This window comes from Mycetomoellerius zeteki, unplaced genomic scaffold (assembly GCF_001594055.1).
Source record: "Mycetomoellerius zeteki isolate Tzet28-1 unplaced genomic scaffold, Tzet1.0 scaffold108, whole genome shotgun sequence".
NCBI classification, from domain to species: domain Eukaryota; kingdom Metazoa; phylum Arthropoda; class Insecta; order Hymenoptera; family Formicidae; genus Mycetomoellerius; species Mycetomoellerius zeteki.
Genome location: NW_017255996.1, coordinates 396,483 through 416,958, shown reverse-complemented (window position 1 = coordinate 416,958; position 20,476 = coordinate 396,483). Strand labels below are relative to the sequence as shown.

Genomic DNA, 20,476 nt, shown 5'->3' with positions numbered 1-20,476 from the left:
AAAGCGAACCTATTTTGATAATCCTAAAGATTTCCATTTCATATCAATTCAGTGAATATACATTACTAGTGTACGTTATAACAAATTGATACGGTCTCGGAAAATATTTCGTCTAGCATTGGCGACCTTGACCTCCTCTTTCTCGATCCTTTCTGATCTCCGACTCATTCCTTTGAACAACCCATCAACCCTCCTTGCCTTTTCCTTTTTCTCTTTGTAAAAAATCCACGTTATTGGAATATATTACTTCGAAATTTCATATATTGTTTGATGTTTATTCTCGTGCTTTTACTTTATGTTAATGGACCAGAATACATTTAATCTATTTGCTTGTTTTTTATTACTTATGTATACAATTTATAATTTATAATAATATTTGAAAGAGAATTCTATTTATAATTTTAAATATCGACTATAAAATACACAGAAAGTATTTTAAGCACTGAAAATATACGAATATGTATAAATTATGTTATAATATTATTAGTTACAATATTATAAATAGAATTTTGTCCTAGATTTTATCTCAAATTATAAATCGTTTAAAATAAGCTCTCGAGTTTTATTCGACGATTTACGCTCAGAGGAACATACTTTTTGTTTTCGCTGTTCGTAATTTCAGTTTTCGTGAGTAGCTTTTCTCAGAGGGATTGTTTTAAAATTGAAAACGTGCGTTTTTTTGGAGATATGATCCCTATATTTCCATTGTACCATACCATAATTCTCGAATGTATAACTTTTCACATCATATATTTGTTAACCCTATTGTTAATAAATATATTTGCTAACGTTTGAATTAATATAACGTTCCATGAAGTTAATGACTCAAAATATTAATTAAATTTACGTAAATATTTTTCTGTTGTCATACAGTACAGATATATGTAATTTTCCTCGCCTATTTATTTATTTTTTAATTTCAAAGTCTAGAAAAAGAAATGAGGAAAACTTGTAATACTCATAAATTAAACATAAATAAATACATCGCTTTTTATACACATGTTAAAAAGACTATTAATAAATTTAAATTAATTATTACAACATAGTTGTATTATTTCATTTATAATGCATAATTCATAATATAAACTTTATAGTATTCTATTTTTATATGTATGTGTCTGATGTAACAACTCTTCTACCTTTTATCGAATTGAAGTTGTAAATCCAACAATTCGGAAATGTCGACAGCAAAACGTTTTTCACAGCTCACATAACCTTGCATATCAAAATACCGTATATTTGTGATGTAATAGGTACATGCCACGTGTGTTTATTTAGCCAATATGGATAGCACACAAAAACATATATCAATAACTAAATTAACAAATGCTGCGGACACTTTGAACAATCTGTCCAGCTTTGAGGCTCGAAAACGACAAAAGGATTTTGATTTGTCAACTGGAAATGTGAAACCGCATTTTAAGCCTTGGCGTATTTTCATCAATCATATTGACAGTTATCATGGAAAGATATTATCTGAGGTATGTATCCATTATAATAAAATTTATGTATATATATATAAAATATAAATATATATATGTGTATGTATGTTTATTTATTTATCGTATAATATTAGGTTCAAATAAATTCGTTTTCTATTTGTTAAATAAAAAAACAGAATTGTAATGAAATAAAAAAAATTGTATTATAAATCTTAATAACTCTTCTTTTCGTTTAAGAAGATATTTTTCAATTCACTTTTTATAAAGATCTTTACTTTTAAATGTGAATTTAATACAAAGTTTGACGAATAAACTATAAATTTTTTATCAATACATTAGAAAATGTTTTAAATAAAGATTATAAAAATAATATTTATTTTTATTTTATGTCTATTTTTCAATATTATTTTCATCTTAATTTTCAACTTTAATTTTGTGACGTTATTTTCGTAATTGCTTCCGGCAATATTTTGCATGTACATACATATATAGGTATATATATTTTTTATGTAGGATCCATATTAAAACAATAATATGCGTTTAAATAAATGCAGTTTATTAACAAAAATAGTATCAATTAGATAATTAAAAAAAGTAAAAAACATAATAAATTAAATAATATTTTTAGTAATTTTGAAAGGAGTTTAGTTACGCAATTCAAGTATGAAATGCATTGTGTATCATCTCGCTTTGAATCATATGTTCCAAAATATGCGAATACCACATTGCTTTGAAAAACATGAAAAATATAAATACTTGATGCTGAAAGCCATGACACAATCAGAAGTTTATTTTAATTTAATTATTTTAACTATACTATTGCGCAGTAATCAATAGAAAAGAGAAATTAAGAAATCTTTCAATTTGTCCTTCTTAATCACATTGATTAAGGTTACCATATAACTTATATGAGCTAATCGCTTTATATCACTTTCCATAAGGTATAAAAATTACATGAAAAGTGACAGGTGATTATTATTACTTTCGCAGTTACCCTCCAGCATTTCCTACAGTAGTTTAGTTGATTTATTATTTTTCATCATGTAGTGCAATTTATGAAATAAATATTTGTGTTTGTGGTTTAGTAATTAAAATTATCATTACATCAATATACATTGGCAAATTACTTTCAGATGCCAGAGAATTTTAACTAAAAGATGTACGCTGATGCGTACAAAAAAACTTTTCAAAGGCACGCTGTATAAAGTAGACTTTAAATAGACTAGATATAATTGCGCAATATCTTTTTATTCATACTTTTCATTAAATACACAACGGCAATATCTTTCCTTTTCCATTATAAAATCTTTGAAAGTAGATCGTAGAATTTGATTAACATGTAGATAATTTCTTTGCGTATAAATGTTATGACAAGATATGACTAATCTAAAAAAATGATGCGTGTATATTTATATTTACGCAAGTAATATATTTATATTTACGTAAATGAAAGTTCGCAAATAGTTTTCATACGTAAATTTCATATTTAAATTAATTATTAAATAAAATGTTTGTATAATTAATATTGTGAAAAAATTTATCTTAAATGCAAACATTCATAGATACTGTCGGATATTATCTACATCGATCCGCTAAGTATACATGCAGACACTCCACCAGACGGAGAAGATGAATTCGAGAACGATGGCGACGAGTTTGTAGAAGGAAATGAGAAAGAGAAAAGAAAGTGGCCGAGCAAGAGTGCAGAAGGTTCAAGAAAATATGAAGTTACTGGTACAGTTCTGGATCGCAAGGTAATATCTTTAAGTTCCTTTGAAGTTCAAGTTCCCCCAAGTTTAATATCGAAAGATCTCTCGGTATTTCGAAATTAACTTCATCTTTAGATTCGTTACCACATGTTTCTTATTGCATGGATTTTTATTATATATTATGTGTTTAATTCTATAATATTGAGATTATAAATTTGTGCGTGCGCCATTATATATTTTACGTGATATAAGAATCAGTGATAAAATAAAATGAGAAACGTCTGTAAAAAGTAAAGAGATCTGCAATAAAAAAGTATGTTAAATTTGTTAATACATAATATCATTTGATTTTTGTCGCTCTCCGATAGTACTCGTGTCCAGAGGACGTGATAGTGGTCAACTCGGATGACAAAGATCTTCTTTTATTTGAATTAATGACTTGCGGTATTATTATCTACGATATTACACAAGAACCAGACCAGATCAAGGAAGCATGTTGGGTTTTGAAGGGTACATTAATACAAATATACCATTTTCATTTTAAGATTGTAAGAAGAAAAATAATTCTTGTAAAAAAATTAATTTATTATTTACTTCTAATAAAATTTTTGCATTTTAAATCAATACATTTCATTAAACATTGAATCAGATCCTTCCGCCGTTTCTTGCAAATTGTGATAGACGCAGTTTGAGAATGAAATTCGCTTTAATTAATAATTAAGACAGGGCTAGTGTAATTTCATTATTCTTCCGCATGTTTACATTTAACGTGACGTCAAGAGAAGAAAATATTAAAGTATATTATTTATATTAAATTATAAATTTTTCATTATTAAAATAATAAACAATTTTTTAATTAAAAAAATACGCAGCTTGAAATAATGTTGTATATTTTGAGCATTGAAAAAAAGAACCCATTTTTAAATTACATTGTGTAATTACTATGAATTAACATGCACACTGTTTAAATTTTCATAAGGTTTTTCCCTTACTGTGTATTTACATACCTAATGTCATTTATTGTTATTTAAATTTTCATTTTCTATTCTGTTAGGGAATAAATAACGATATATTTATATCTTTGCTTTACCGTTTAAGTATCTAGTAAACAGAAGCTGCTTGATGCGTTAAACGTACATTATTAAAAAATAAAAAACTGGCTTTAAAATTTGCCACGTAGCTTTTATCGACACAATAAATACAGGTCTCTTCTACTTTCAGAGATTATTAACATGTTGGAAAGTATGGAAAAGAAATCGCCAAAAGCTTTTAAACGAGAAGAGCCAACGCGACATTTTATTTTAATTTCCACCATAATGACGTGGGCTTTCACGAAGCCGTTAGATCCAGCAGATCCAGATTTACCATTCACAGAAGCAGATTATCGAAAACGAAAACCTCATCCGAATTACAAGGAACACATTCAATGTGAGAGAGAAGTCGTGGCTGTGAAGAAGATCATTAATTTAAAGAGCAAATTACGAACGCTGATTATTTGCTGCGGTATCACATACGGCGAAGAGGAAGGTCCACTGCATTATCTCTTTAAAATGGCATGGCAAAATGCGCCTTTCTTACCTATATTTGGCAAAGGGCGAAACAAGATACCTTTTTTACACGTTCGTGACTTGGCCGCGTGAGTGATAATAGAAAAGAAATATAAGAACATTCATCTTGTTTGAGAAATTGTAATATTGATATCTGTTTTGAGGTGCGCCTTGAAATACGTTATATAAGAAACTTAATGCTTATTTTCAATATGTCAATATAAAATAATGCAATAAAACTTTTTCTCATTAATATCACCTTTAATTTGAATTAAATCTAGTATTACCAAATTATTAATATTATATAACCGGATCATTAATATTGTAATACTGTAATAAAATTTTATAACAATATAATGCTATTTTTTATTAATTTTATTTTTTGCATTTAGTATCAGAAAACACAATTTTGTAAGTCAATATTTTTATATATGTAATATACTCTCTCTAAAGAGAATTGACATTATGAAAATAATAATAACAATAAAAATGATAATAAAATAGTTTATATTACATGCATATATAATATTATTTAGAAATTCCAGAAATACCATAAATATCACAATTTCGAAATGTTTAATATTATGTGTGTGATCTTTGAAAAAGTTTAATATTCTATAAATTTTCATATCTCAATATGGGATGTTAGCGTAAGCTTATTTGAATACGTTGGAGTTCTAATTGTCTGGTTAATCAAATCCGCTTACTGTTACAAATAATTTGATTTTCAGAACTGTATCCTCAGTATTACAAAATTGGCCTCCGGTGAGATATATCGTGGCAATAGAACGGGAATTAATCTCTCAAAATACGATTGTTAAGGTACGAATCCTTTTACTTATTGACAAACCAAATACTAAAAATATTATATAAAATATTTTTTCACATTTTTTAATTATATTTCTTATTTTACAAAAAAATAGAACAAAATCAATGTTATGAGCGATTAAATATATGCATATTTGCAATAAGGAGAAAGGACAAATTGAAAACCATTATTAGGATAATCTTTATCTCCTTATTTTTTTAGCATGAATGTATATTGACCTCAATTATTCAAAATGGGGGTTGATTTTAATAATCTGATTCATATTCAGCTTTACTCGCGCAAACCAGTTTTTGAAACATTCTTCGTCCTACTTGCATAAACTGGTTTACACAAGTAATACGGAGCAAGGAATCAAGTATTTAGAGTTAATTTTTTTTTTAAACAAGTCCATTGAAGGATAGAGAATATTAACTTTTCACAATAATTTACGAATATTTTCTTTATTGTGAAGATTTGCATACCGCAAACTATTTCATTGTGTAAAAATCTTCATAAAACGCAAATGTATTAGTTTTCCGCATTATCATTTTGTACTTATTATGTATATACTTTTAGTATAATACATTCATTTTATTTTTAAAATAATTAATATGATGTTTATATTTAGTGGAGAAAATATTAAAAGTGCACAATGTTGTGTACTTATTATAATTAAATATTGTATGATAATTATTATATATGTATATAGGTTATACATACATAGATAATTATACATTATAGATTATATATAAGATAATCATGTATTTTTACTTTTTTATATCTTATTAAAAGTAAAATATTATAAATTTTCAAGAAATTGCAAAATAAAATAAGGAATTAAAAATTAAATGTATTGCGATACATAAAGTATTTTTAGCTTCCGATTAATGTGATTGTAAACAGAAAGTCAGTCAGGTCTTAACTTAAGTAAAACGCGAAAAGGAGACTTTGAAAGTAAAATAAATTTTCAAGATATTGCAAAACAAAACAAGAAAATTAAAAATATATATACATGCGATACATAAAGCACTTTTATCTAATATGTTTGTAAACAGCAAATCAGTCAGGGCTTAACTACCGGTAATGTAAAAAGTGTATCAAAAGAAAAAGCTCTTTCGTTGCCGGAAGTGTCACAGCAAGTGTATGATCAAATGACAGTGGATTTGAATATCGATCCTGTGTACATCATTGACCGAATACGCTGGTATTTTGAGATGCCATTTCGAGACGTTGTAGACATAGTCATAAAGGAATATAAAACAGCGCGAAATCTACGCCCAGTGAAAATAGTCGTTCTTGGTCCGCCAGCATCTGGGAAAACACGGGTTGCTCGATATCTCGCAGATCATTATGGAATACATTATATTCACGTGAAAACATTGATTTCCGATGCAATCCAAAAATTGGTGAGCGTGTATTTATTCGCGAAAAGACCAATCATTATCAATACGCATTCTGTATATAACAATTAGCAATAAAATCAGCAATCGTGATTCTAAGATCGACGACATTGAAGCTGTGGAAAAAGGTACAGGACAACAAGATGACATAAGGGATACAGTAGAAAGCGCAGATGACGAGAATAAAAGGACTCAAGAAGAAGCAGATGATAAAAGAGAAGTCAGCCTAGCAAGATTGCAAAAGGAGATTGATGAGATCCGGTCCAACATGGCAGCGAATAATGGCCGCCTAAACGATACCATCTTAAATAAGTGATTAAATATTATAATATGCTAGTTCTACAAATTCTTCTATGCTTTCAGCAACGTTTATTCGAGCTTAGTTTCGCAAGCTCGCGTATATTTAGGAAGTTCACATCGTTAATCAACTTCATTTCCTACGTTGCGGTGCTGTAATCACATTGACGCGTTATCTAATTAACATAATGATGCAATGGTCCAGTTCGCGTTAAAGTTAGAATGGCTTCCTCCGAAAACGCTAATTGCACAAAAGGGGAACTCATTTACGTGCTCAGTTACGTTCCATTCGGATCGATACATCGGTAATGCATGTACAATAAAAAACGTGCAAATTCGTAATAAATGAACATGCATTCTTGTATATTTTTTCCACATTTTCTGGAACTAATGGAGTAGCTAGATATAATTCGAGCATACAACGTTATACATTTTTTTGAACCTATTCTCTTGTCAGATAAGTTACACAATATACACATCAAAGTTTCGACGTAAACATCTAACCAACATTGATATCTAACCAACATTGATAGAATAAATTTCATTATACACCGTAGGTTACAAACCACGCTTCGCCAACTTTGTAATGTAGATGTGACATGTTGCAAGAAAGTTCTTAAGTCGAAAATAATACTTAAATTATTTTCTATAGAAACAGGGTTTCTATAGGTACATTTACTCCTTCGGAGTTGACGTCAAAATCTGTTACTGATGTTGAGTCTATGAAATTCATTTAACTCATGTTAATTGAAACGCACTAATAAATTTCAAAATAACATAACTCGTATAAAAAATAATGTGTGTACGTGTAAATACTAAGTTTACTTTAATAACACTAATTCGCACAAATTTGTAGATGTAACATACATTCTTTATTACATCTATAAATTAAAAATTATTGGAGTTACTCAATTATATTTAATTGAATGGATTCAATAGATGAATACCTGTCAGCTCCGAAAGATTAAATACAGATTAAAATTATAATTGTTAAATTCTGGCTGCAAATTTTAAAATATTTTAATAAGATTTAAAATTTATCTGCTTTTAAAACAAATAATTCAATTAATATTAATTGAAACGAAATTTTGTACTGTTAAAAAGATGATAATAGAAATATCAATCAACGTTAAAGGTTGTTCCTAAGCCGGTTGAATTCGAAGGATTGTTTGAATCAAGGTTATGTGATGGATGGACACCCGAAGACCCTTGAACAAGCCAGGAATCTATTTTTTATCAGCGAGGACGATTTAGAAGAAATCAAAGAAAAATTCATGGACGACAATGTCGAAATTAGAAATGTTAATACGGCAATTCTACCGGAATTGATTGTCGTTCTGGAAGCGAGTGATGAGTTTTTGAAGGAACGAATCATAAATCGTCCAGAAAGGGAAATACAAAATACACATTATACGGAGGAGCACATGCTACGACGCATGGGAGAATACAGGTATTAATTATGTATGCGAGATGGAAAAGAAACATCTATGGCTTAAAAGTGTCTACGTTCATAAAAAGAGAACTACGGTTCATATCGTGATAGCTTGACGAAGAAATCGATATTGAAGTTAACTTGCAATCTCGCGAAAATGGGATTGAAAAATGCATGGATAAAAATCAATTACATCCGCAAAAAATATAATAAGTGAAAAAATCAAATACATCATGATAAGTTAAAAATTACGTGACAATTTAGTTATTTTACGCTACGACACAACTTAAAACAGAACTCACTCAAGTGACTTTAATTTGATTAAAGAATTTTCAGTTGAATGCTTTTTATGCTTTTTATATATTAATAAAAACCTGCTTCTATTTTTCTGCAAACTGTATTTAAATAATAATTTAAATAATAAAATAAATTAATCATTATTGTGATCTATATAGTTTTTTTATGCATTTGCAAACAGATAAAACTGTGCAAATGCAGTTTGTGTAAATAACTTATTGATCGTTAAAATGTGAAAATTTATTTGTACAAAAGTTATGCAACAAATGTACATACATTAGATTACGGTTGATATTCTAGGAAGAGAAATACGGACGATAACACGCCATTACAATTATTCGATGAAATGGAAATCCATCCACTTATCATCTCTGTGGAAACTGACACTTGCCCGGATATGTTTCCTACGATTTATCGGTGCCTGGAAAAATTAGGAAAACCAAGAAATTATGGTGCGCGATAATTCATATTCTCTCCCGATTTGATGTCATCTCAATTTTTTTCCATACTTCGCGATCCATATACGCGCATCAACGTCTTCCACTCGTTTCCAATATTATTGCGCATGTTCTGTTACCGTACGCCCATTATTCCTACACTGACAAAAATATAGACAATTTTAATAAATATTTAGTTCAATACTGCCAACTAAACATTTACTTACGGTAAATAAATATTTGTTCAGTAAAAAGAATGATTGTTAAATCAAATTAATGTTTCTTGTAACAAATAAATATATCTTTATATTTAATAAATACTTAGTTGCCAGTATTGAACTAAATATTTGTTAAAATTGACTATATTTTTTTTCAGTGAACCGCATCTAAACTGACGAAAAGATAAATATCACGGGATGACATCTCCTATCGTTCGCAGTAAAATTTATTAAAGAGGACTTATTCTTTAATGAAGATGTTGAATCACAAAATAAAATTTTTCTTCAAAGTATCAAGTAATAATTTCAGCGGTCTTAATTTTTAATATGCTTGTATTTCTCATTAGCTAAAGGTTGATTCTTTCGCCGCTGGACAATCTTAGTTCGTTTTTTCTTTGTCGCGCGCGCGTATCGTAATTATATCTGTGATCTGCAAAAAGAAAAAAATATAACATCCAGTTCAATTAGCGTTAACTGAAGATATTGGCTCTTGTACGGATTAATAAAATAATATCAAAGTTACTTTTTATTGATTCAATATAACGGTAATGAAAAAAGCTTTTGCGCAATTAGAAAGTTCTTATAAAATTTATTTATTATTCTAGAATTTATTATTATTAAGTTATCATGTTTGTTCTTTTATAATTTTATTTCTTAGGCAATATTAGAAATTACAACGTTGAAATACTTTTTTTCTAGGACCAACAGCTGAGGAAATGGAAGTTGCTCGAAAACGCGCTGAAGCGGAAACACAAGCTGCTGAAGTGGCGGAAGAATTGCGAAAAGAGCGAGAAATTTTGGAATGTAAAAGACAGCGTGAAAAGAAAATGATGGAATGGGTTTGTAAATACTTTCAATACATAGAAACTAAATTTTATAACTATATATGTAATTAAATATATTTTAATTTATTCCGCATTTTCTATTAATATTCATACGTTCAAGGAATTATTGAATTAGTACTGTACAGATAATAAATTAATTCACAAAATTAATATTAATATTTTAATATCAGGTTTGCCGATGTACATAAATTATTTGTATGTAAGCCATTTTAATTATTAAAATTGCCAAACTGTTCTTCAGTTGCTTAAAGTATAAACCGATATAATATATTTGATTCAATGAAATTAAAATAAGTTCACATTTGCAATAACTAGTAGAATATAATTTATAGAATCAGTATAATCAGAGTATATGGTAACTTACTTATTTTTTTTTTACTATTGCAATGTATGTTTGTCATAAGCGAGTTTTAATCTATCCAACGTAATCACGACAGCATGAATTATTAAGTTTCTGCTTAGCTGGGCGTGATTCTGGAAGCAGATATTCGGCTTTTCTTTCAATGAAATCGCACCGTCAACCATGAACGCCACGTTATTGATCCCATACAACACGACGAATATTTCTACTAGGCCAACATTTCCTACATATTTCCGCTAGATGTTTGCAATGCTCGTATTATATCGTTTTGCAAACCAGCATAAAATTTTCAAATCTGAAAATCATTTTCGAAGGCGAATTAGTAGTTCGTAAACGGATATAAAGATTAAACGAACCGGATGAGTTGAAGTATTCGCTTGCAATATTAATCTATTTTTTGCACGTATATCTGGCAAAGTTACGCGACTAGATTAGTCGCGTTTGAAGTTTACGGGACTTTTTTGCATACGAAGCTTGTACTTGTAGTTTATACATTAGTGATTCAAGCTAGCGGCAAATGCAAATGCGTATCGATCACGGTTGGCCGCTCATAAGATGACTCTTTGTAAAATCCTAATTATACAACGGTAATCATTCAGCTAGATCGGAACAAGAATCAAGAACAAATTTCTAAAATATTATATAACACAAATATATTAAATTATCTAGATTCTAACAAAATTTCTTTTCTCGTGTTAGTCATTGTAAAATATTCATCTTATGACATGTCAGCTCAGATATTTCTCTTATTCATGATTATTTTATTAAAATGAAAATTTTACTAATTGTAAAATGTGTCTTCTAAATTAACCCTCTAAAGCGTAAATCTGTAATACAGTAATTAACGCTGTGTATCTGTAAGACCAATGTAAGAAATGTTAATTAAAAGCCATAAATTAATTTCAAGATACGATTCAAGAAATGGTATATAAACAAGAATGAGTATTAAGCATAATTTAATAGTAATAATTCAAATTTGCAGATTTAACATAAAAAAGATTAAATTCGATATTTTTGACAAAGCTTTATAATTGAGTGAATTCAATAGATCCACTGTCAACTCTGGAGGGAAGGGTAAAATTAATTCGTCTGGATTCGAATTTCTTCGACTGTCAACAGCATATGCCATGTAATCTAGTAATATAAATCTCGTGACCAATAAAGAATTGTCTTTTACAGACAAACCTGATGGAGAAGTTGAAATTAGAGGAGGAGGAGAGACTTTGTATTTTAGCAGAACCATTACACCAGTATCTGATGAAGTACGTTTTTCCAACGCTAACAGGAGCTTTGATAGAAGTAGCAAAGTTACGACCGGAGGATCCAATAGACTTTCTGGTTAGTACATATATTATCGTTTATTATCTTTTATCAACATTCCTGGTCCTATTATTACTGCGGAAATACTGTACGTACTGTATTCAATTACGGAAGACGTATAATACGTACACTTTCATCATAAGCGTCACCAATTACTGTTTTATTGGTAGTTGAGATAATAGTTTAAAATTACGTAAAGCAAAAGCGAAAAACGTCGTGCAGAAATACAGTAAAATTAACTTGCCAAACTCGCACAATGCGCTGTGACAAATAAATTATAGTATCGCTGCGTTCTGACGGATTAAACTCCGCCAGTTTAAACGAATTTAACTCGTTGTACTGAAGGAACTCTAAAATAAAATTACATCAAGTGACCCACTTTTAATTCGGTTAAATTCACAGTTCGTTTGGCATATTCGAGAAAACGACAAGACGTTTGACGATTATCCCTTACCAAACGGGAAGTTATTAATGTCCGGGAATAGCAAGAGTTAAAAGATAAGCTTTTTTACAAATATGTCAATAATTATTGCAAAACAAGATAATACATTTCATAACGCGTGCTCGAATTTCGCGCTGATAGTCCTATGACATTGTCGTAATCGGTTCATGCTGAAATAATAGAAAAAGCTTGCGTACCGTAAAAAATTTATTGACAAAATATTATGTATGTTTTAAATTATTGAAAAATTTTATATTGTCAAATGTATGTTATTTTTCTTTTGAAGATTAAAAAATACGTCCATTAAGGATGTTACATCGCAGTGTATTTTTTTTCATCACAACAAGTAATTTTAAAAATGTCTCGTTATATTTAAAAGGTTCGTAGAATTTTGTTGAATAAATATAACAATATCTCATTTAAACAAGCATAAAGATACTCCGAGATACCCTGTAATAACTTTTGTCATTTAAAAGTTTTAAATAATAATTGATAAATTTAAACGACATTTCAAACGAAAATTTGTGCTTGAATTTACTCGTAACTGAAACATATGCATGGATTCTGGTAACCCTGGGACATTTTTCTAATTTTTACGTGACGTAATGAATTGGAATAATTTTATGTCTCACAATTTTTTTCTTTTGTTTTACTTATGTAGGTTAATTATCGTTGTATATTTTTATCCAGCGTTGCAATTTTTTATATAGTTAAAAATTTTAAAACTTCCTCTAAAACTAATAACAAAAAAACTTTGGTAGGTCCCAAGGACCTATATATTTCTTTAGCGTCACAAAAAATACATGTTCTCATTACGGATTAATTATAAAAAATGATAACTCGCGTACATATGTGCGCGTATATATGTGCGACTGCAATTAATGGAAGTGAAAGCGTTAGACACACGAACATGTCTATCGAATAAAATTCCGTTGGGACCTATTCGCTGTGCGAATATACATATATACTTTAAGAAATCGCCAAACTAGGCAATTCCGTTAGATTTTCGACACAGTTCGGCAATCGCAGCGAAAGGAACATTTTCACATGTGCAAATGCGAGAACAACTTTCACACTTCAAATCCCATTCCCGTGGAAATCGATAGGTTGCTGCTCGCGATTAGACGTCGTTCCACTCCGAAGGATCGAACCACGAGGGGAATAAGAGCATGACCGTTCTCTTGGCTCTCTGTCGACCATATCGAGACCTTCTATCTATAATTTCATGATTTCGAGCTTCGTCGGTTTTGATCGGTCCGCTATTACGGAGAAACGCAAAGGGCATAAGCAATTTTTTTCACTATCAGCTTCAGTAATCGTCTTAATTCGTTTTATTATTCACGATCGATCTCTTCAGAGATCATACAAACGCAATCTGAACTATCGCAAATTCAGTGTTAGACAAAATTTCGTTTTTTTAAGTATATTTTGTGTATTCATTTAATTTTATGTATATATTTTAATTTTTTTAAATAAAATATTTTAAACAATTTTATATATAAATGTCATGTATAAATATTATTAGATTACAATTTATTAGACTACAATTATTTAACTAAAAATAAATATACGGCATATTCTTGATGTTGCTGAGATAAATTTTGTCTACGCAAAACACTGTAATCCGCTTTACAACCTTTTTGCGAATGAGGAATCTCATCATCTACATCTTCATTTTTCCAATTTTCTGTTTCCTCTAATCTTAAAATCGCCTACGTAGGAGAAAGTTCTTGTCCACTTTCAATTCATTACAATGTTTTCTTTTAGACAGTGATTTTTTTTCATTAAAATTGGTAATAGAAAGTTCTTATTATATATATAGATAATTTTATAAATGGATAAATAAAAGTCGTAGCAAGAGTAAGAAAAGATATGAGGAGAAAAAAGAAGAGACAGAAAGAAGTCAGAGCGGTAGGAAAGGGAAATACAATATCGATAAAATAAATTCGCGTTATCTTCAACGTTTTCCAACGATTCGGTAAATTAGTATGCCATGATATTGTAGCAATATGTCCAATTTTCAGAATTCATTATTTAAAAGATACTCATTTCATATAAATGCAGTTTCAGAGAGCAAGCCAAGGAACAATGTAGGAACAAAACGGATAAAGCAATTCAGAGTTATTGTTTGTTGAGGGACATTTACGACTACATCATTCCTAATGTATTACCTCTTAGTGATAAAAAAAAAATAGAATTTCTTCCATTCTCTCATCTAATGACCTGAGCTTCGAAAACGGTATTTTATATCTCTCTCTTATGATTCTTGATGACTTAAAGACGCTGGGAAGATCTATCTTCTTCATCATCACACTCAGAGAAAAAGACATAATGGTAGTAACACTATAAAGATGACAAGTATATAAGTATTATGTGTAGAATTAATATAGAATTAATGTACACATAGCTAAATAAATTATTTTATAATTGTTGCAACTATTACACAGTTTATTTAATTATGCATATTAATTTACTCAACTATGCGTACTAATCTTGTGCAGTTGTTACCTTTATAGTTGCCAGTATTATGCCTTTCTTTATGAGTGCATAAATTTATAAAAATGATAGATCTGTCGTTTACATTGTTAAATCTATAGTGTCAAATTTAATTTAACGTGAGTCGCCACTGCTCTTACTAAATATATCGTTATTTTTTACCAAAATGATAGCTAAATTTGACACTATATTGTCAAATATAACCATTGTTTTAGTATAAAATAACGATGTGATTGAGTAGAAGCAGTGGCGACTCACGTTAAGTTAAATTTGACACTATAGATTTAACAGTGTAATAAATTACTCAAATTTCAAGAGTATTGCGGCTATATATTTTCCATTACAAGCTGAATTAGATGGAAAGAAATGTTGGCTGTCTGATAAAAATTTCATCATTGTTATCATCTCAATTATTTAGATACTGATCTCTATCTGGTGAACCGTCGTCTGATGAAATTTTGATACACCAATACTTTTTCATGTTGTAACAACAAAATGTTATCACAATCTGTATTTAGTAAATTATTCAATACTTATAAACTTTTTTGACAGTCTTTAATATCTTTAGTAGAGTTTTGTATTTGCCTTGAGCTACAATACTACGGACTCGTGATTTACAAAGATTTAATCGTATTCCCTAATGTATTCGAAATCGACTTACTAAATACTTTCAAATGCCATTTCGTATAATTACGAAAAAAAACCGTGAGATCGTACGTGTAGATATATTGTTTTCTATTCTAAATATTACATTGGACTTGTGTAGTCTTAACTAAATTTTCTGAGCCGTATACTCTCATTATTACCTGTGTCACTGCGCAATACGATAAAACACTGTCTCTTAGACGTATAGATAATGTGATCATTTCTATGCGGACTGCGTGCAAACAAATCAGGATTCTAACGTTGTTTGGGAAATTTCGAGACACGAGCGAATACGAGATTGCAAGGTAATAGAACATAACGATAACGCAACAATAAGCCAGTATCTTTAGACATTCTTGCATAAGAGCGTGCTGCCGGTCGTGTGGACCAAGTTACAGAGGAAAATTAATAACGAGGTGGAACGCACGAAATGTGACGTCATGATTATGCTAAAATTACGAATGCAACATAATGTAACATTCACATTGCTATAAATAAAATGAGCGATGTAACAAGATTTTATGATTTCATGAATTGCATCATCGTAGTCTTACGTTTCGGCAGATAATTTGGTGAGAAGTAATGAGTTAACGAGTTTTAAAATAGAGCAAATACTTAGTCAAATTATTTATACTTTCGATATAGCTATTTTTATAAGAAAATAAGGAATTTTGAAAAATTACAAAATAAAAGTACCCTTTTTACGTTGTAACGTTTCAATTTTCCATTAACAAATTCTTGTAAAACTCAAGTTTTACACTTTAAGCCCCTCGATATCATAATGATGTAACAGCAGATATATCTATTAAAAAGTATTTCACAATATCGACGTATTGGAGAAAATTAAATAAAACACATTAAATTGTATGTGAATGCTACTGGAGAGAGAAAATATATTAAAGAAAACCAATGCATGTTGTATTAAAAACAGACTAATAATATCTTTATTTAATATAATATAAAAGGAATACTGGTTAATAGCTAATTGCCAATAATATTTTTATAAATAATTCTCTGTATTAATTAATAAAATATAGAAAGACCCTTTCTGCATTAATTAATTTATTAACAGTAACAAATCTCGTGCAAACGATGTTAATATTCAGGTATAATAATCATTAGTAATTCAAAACGTAATGCAGAAAGGAACATTATTAAATTTGCTAAAAACATTTTTAAGTGAAAACATTTTTTAATTTTTAAAAACATTTTAAAATTATCTCTTATACGTGATATTATTTACGATACATATTAGATTTATATTCTCATTTGTTCAAGGAAGAGAAGAAAGAGAGCATTTTGTGATATATACAATGCCGTATTGACTGTATTGTACTGGCGTCACGTAGATATTCATGCACATGTAAAATATAGAGATGACGCTTACCGCAACAGTAACTAATTTATTAATAGTGGCAAACCTCATGCTGGTGTTAATATTCAGGTGGATAATAATTCATTTAGTTGTTTAAAACACAATGCAAAAGGAACAGCATTAAATTTCTATCATTATTAATTGCTAAATTTCGTAAATCACCAATTTGGCGTAATAATAGAAAATAATGGAATTGACTTAGCGTTTAATGCATTCCTACAATAAACAATTATAAACTTAATAATAAGTAACGATCTTCCGCGCAATATCCTATAACTTTCACATTTTATAAATGTCGATCGAGATTCGCCATTTCCGTTTATTGTCGAACGATTCCGCATTAGGTATTGTTTATGGCAAAACTATGTAGCAGCATTTATGATAGCCGCATTGTTGTGCCAATCATTGTTGCAGCTAGAAATAAAGCAACGGTAAAGCTCTCACGATAATGCGGAGAATTGAAACGGTGAAGGTAAATCGACGCGTGGATTGTCCAACGTAGAATCGCGAGAAGAATTCTGATGCAAAAATCCAAGCATAGTAGGACATTGGAATGACATTGAGAGTGAAAGTGGGTCGTAATATCGGTTGTAGATGACATACGATCTGTTTCTAAACAGATTATGAGGTCGACCTTACATTCTTGCGTATTCTCGCATACGGGTGAAGAGATCTGCCGGGTTAATTATATAGAAACTGCAACACAGTCGGAAAATGTTCCGTATACGCATTTTAATTGAAAAGAGAATTGTATGAGTTTTGAAATGCTTTTAAGTCACTTCCATTTGTAATAAAACGAGCTTCGCAATATTTTGTTTTATAATTAATTGACGTTTTATACTGCATTTTATTTGCAAGTTTAATTAATTTAATAGATTTATTATGAATCTTGCATGTATCAAAATATTTTACCATTATTATTATATTCGACTTCCAAATTCACGGATAAAGTATTACGCTGAGGAATATATTTTCGTTCCAGGCCGAGTATTTATTTAAAAAGAATCCCGAAGGAAGAATGTTTGAGCCGGATTATACGGAAACAATGAGCATGCTCTTGGATGCTATTGGCCGACAACAAAATGATGTCCTTCCAAGGGAAGGATTGGAAGCAGACATAACACAATTCCTCAAAAGGCAGGATGAATTATCCACCGTGGACAAAATAAGAAAAAGCGGAATGCAAGACGCGGACAGAAAGGTAGATGCGGATAGAAAGGAAGATGCGACGTCGATACTTGAACAGAATTTTGAGTATGAAAGATTTGATGATTCTGAAAAGGAGGAATTGGATTCCACTGAACAAACTACCGACGAAATCGAAAGCGAAGCTTAACGTAGATAGCTTAAAATAGATAATAAGATAATTTCTTAATCTGGATATTTAAAATGGTGCAAATTAAAGATAAAAATCCAATTGTATTTCGATATATTCATGATATTCTATCAATTATTAATCCTCCGGAGATGACGCTAAAATCTGTAACACAGTTACTGACACTGGGGAAGACCTATTTAATTTATGCTAATTAAAAGGCACTAATTAATTTCAAAAAATCGAAATGACAAAAATGAATACTAAGTATGTTTTAATGAGAACAATCTAAATTTGCAGATGTAACATCATCTGATATCCTGAAAATTTAATTATTTGACATTTTTGACAAAGATATTTATAATTGAGTGAGTTCCGAGGGTTAATTTTTATTCCATGTTAATATCATTTATTACTTCAATATATCTTGTTAAGATCACGAATTCTCAGACGTCAAAATAAAAGATGTTCAATATAAATATTCTTTGATATTCAATATCAACTTCATGCATAATAACTATGTTAACTTAACTGTGACGATTTTTTTTATGAACGTTACTTTTTTAACCCAATAATGCCGATATTCACCCAGACGTGACATTGTCTTTAGACACGTGCAATGTGAACTAAATATAACATGACGTACTTAAATAATCTCTTCCTTCTTACTACGTATTTTTTTTTTAAATTAGATCACATATTCGGTATTTAAAAAATATTGTAATTTTTCATAACTTTCTCATCTCATTACATTAAATATTTTATGTAATATTCTATGTAAATATTCTATATCCCCATATCTGATTTTGGATTCAAGCGCTTATGCTATTTTGTTGTGCAACAAGCAGGAGTTTCAAGCTGACCGTTCGAAGGGATTTATCTCTTAGATACGAAATCGCATTTTACACACGTATCAATTGTATTAAAAAGAAACATAGAGTGAATCGGATTAACTTTTATTGAGAAATAGATATATGTGAGAAAAGCTTATGTATAACAAAGAAAAATCTTTGCTATAAATGTTTAGAATTCGTGCACGTGCGATTTCTTGGAAAGGATTTCAGCGAGTTTACAGTCCTTGACCAGGTAGACTATGTCTATGGAAAGCTTACACAACTGTAATCACTTCAAAAGTTGTTACAAATACAGAATGCTAAGTCGGTCGTTTTATAAAGCCAACCAACGGAAAAAATTATCACCATTTTTTTTGTTGATTATTACATCTTTATACAACTTCAAATATGATGTTAATACGATATAATAACGACATCGTAAGGAAATATTGCATTAACTTGCAATAGACGATCGATCATGTAATGCTTTGCAATTATTTTCTCGACTCTCGGAACGTGTTTAATTTTCGGTCTGTTACATTTGGGGTCGAGCTGGCAAACATTGCCTAACTCTACCTATTGTTTAATGTATGCTTTTTTCTAGATCATAATATAGCTATTCAACAAATAGATGGAAGATTGAAAGACAGCAGATTTGATTTGCAGCGATTAATCAGCGTTAATGAAAATAATCCGTGATAATGTATTTTTTTGTAACAAAAACAAAATAGTAGCTTATTATTAAAAACAAATTCTTGTTTTACAAAAGTTTGTTTCCTTTATATAAAGTTACGTGTTAAGTGTTAGTTAATTAATTGATGTTGTTACAAGTCAAATTATACGCTCTGTGCATCTTAATTACGCAAATAATATACTAATATTATTGTTATGATAACGGATGTATCAAGTGCTATGCAAAACTATTCATCCTTCAATATCTTATCAACTTTCTTTATGGATTTTCACGGAAGCGTATGCCTAAATGTAGCTTCTTCTGGGAAAGATCGTGAGTTTCTAAATGAAACCACTCAGCAGTTATGGGGCCAAGGGCAAAGATTCCATAATTATTTTGTATGTTTTATCGCAGCACACATGATGTAGTCTCAAAGTGTATTTTCCTGTATTATTTTTGTAAAATAAATATATGAATTAAATATCCCCGCAGTGAAATACAGTTTACCTTCGCGTTAATACGGAATATTTTTTTATACAAGGATACGTCAACACAACACTGTCTTGCTTTTTATTTTAACTTTA

At 29.6% G+C, this 20,476-nt stretch overlaps 2 protein-coding genes across 3 annotated transcripts in view; one reads left to right on the top strand and one right to left on the bottom strand.

Moving 5' to 3' along the window:
* The window catches only part of LOC108725437 (synaptotagmin-10), a 30,778-nt gene that overhangs the window by 8,857 nt on the left and 1,445 nt on the right, over nucleotides 1-20,476 (bottom strand). The gene's annotated exons all lie outside the window — the stretch shown is intronic.
* LOC108725452 (adenylate kinase 7) lies at nucleotides 1,196-18,471 on the top strand. Its single transcript, XM_018452475.1, has 12 exons — nucleotides 1,196-1,481; nucleotides 3,005-3,196; nucleotides 3,520-3,661; nucleotides 4,373-4,787; nucleotides 5,430-5,520; nucleotides 6,562-6,912; nucleotides 7,007-7,218; nucleotides 8,339-8,653; nucleotides 9,233-9,384; nucleotides 10,287-10,426; nucleotides 11,973-12,131; nucleotides 18,054-18,471. Exons 1-12 carry the CDS (start codon nucleotides 1,284-1,286, stop codon nucleotides 18,405-18,407), a joined length of 2,721 nt encoding a protein of 906 aa, XP_018307977.1. The 5' UTR covers nucleotides 1,196-1,283; the 3' UTR covers nucleotides 18,408-18,471.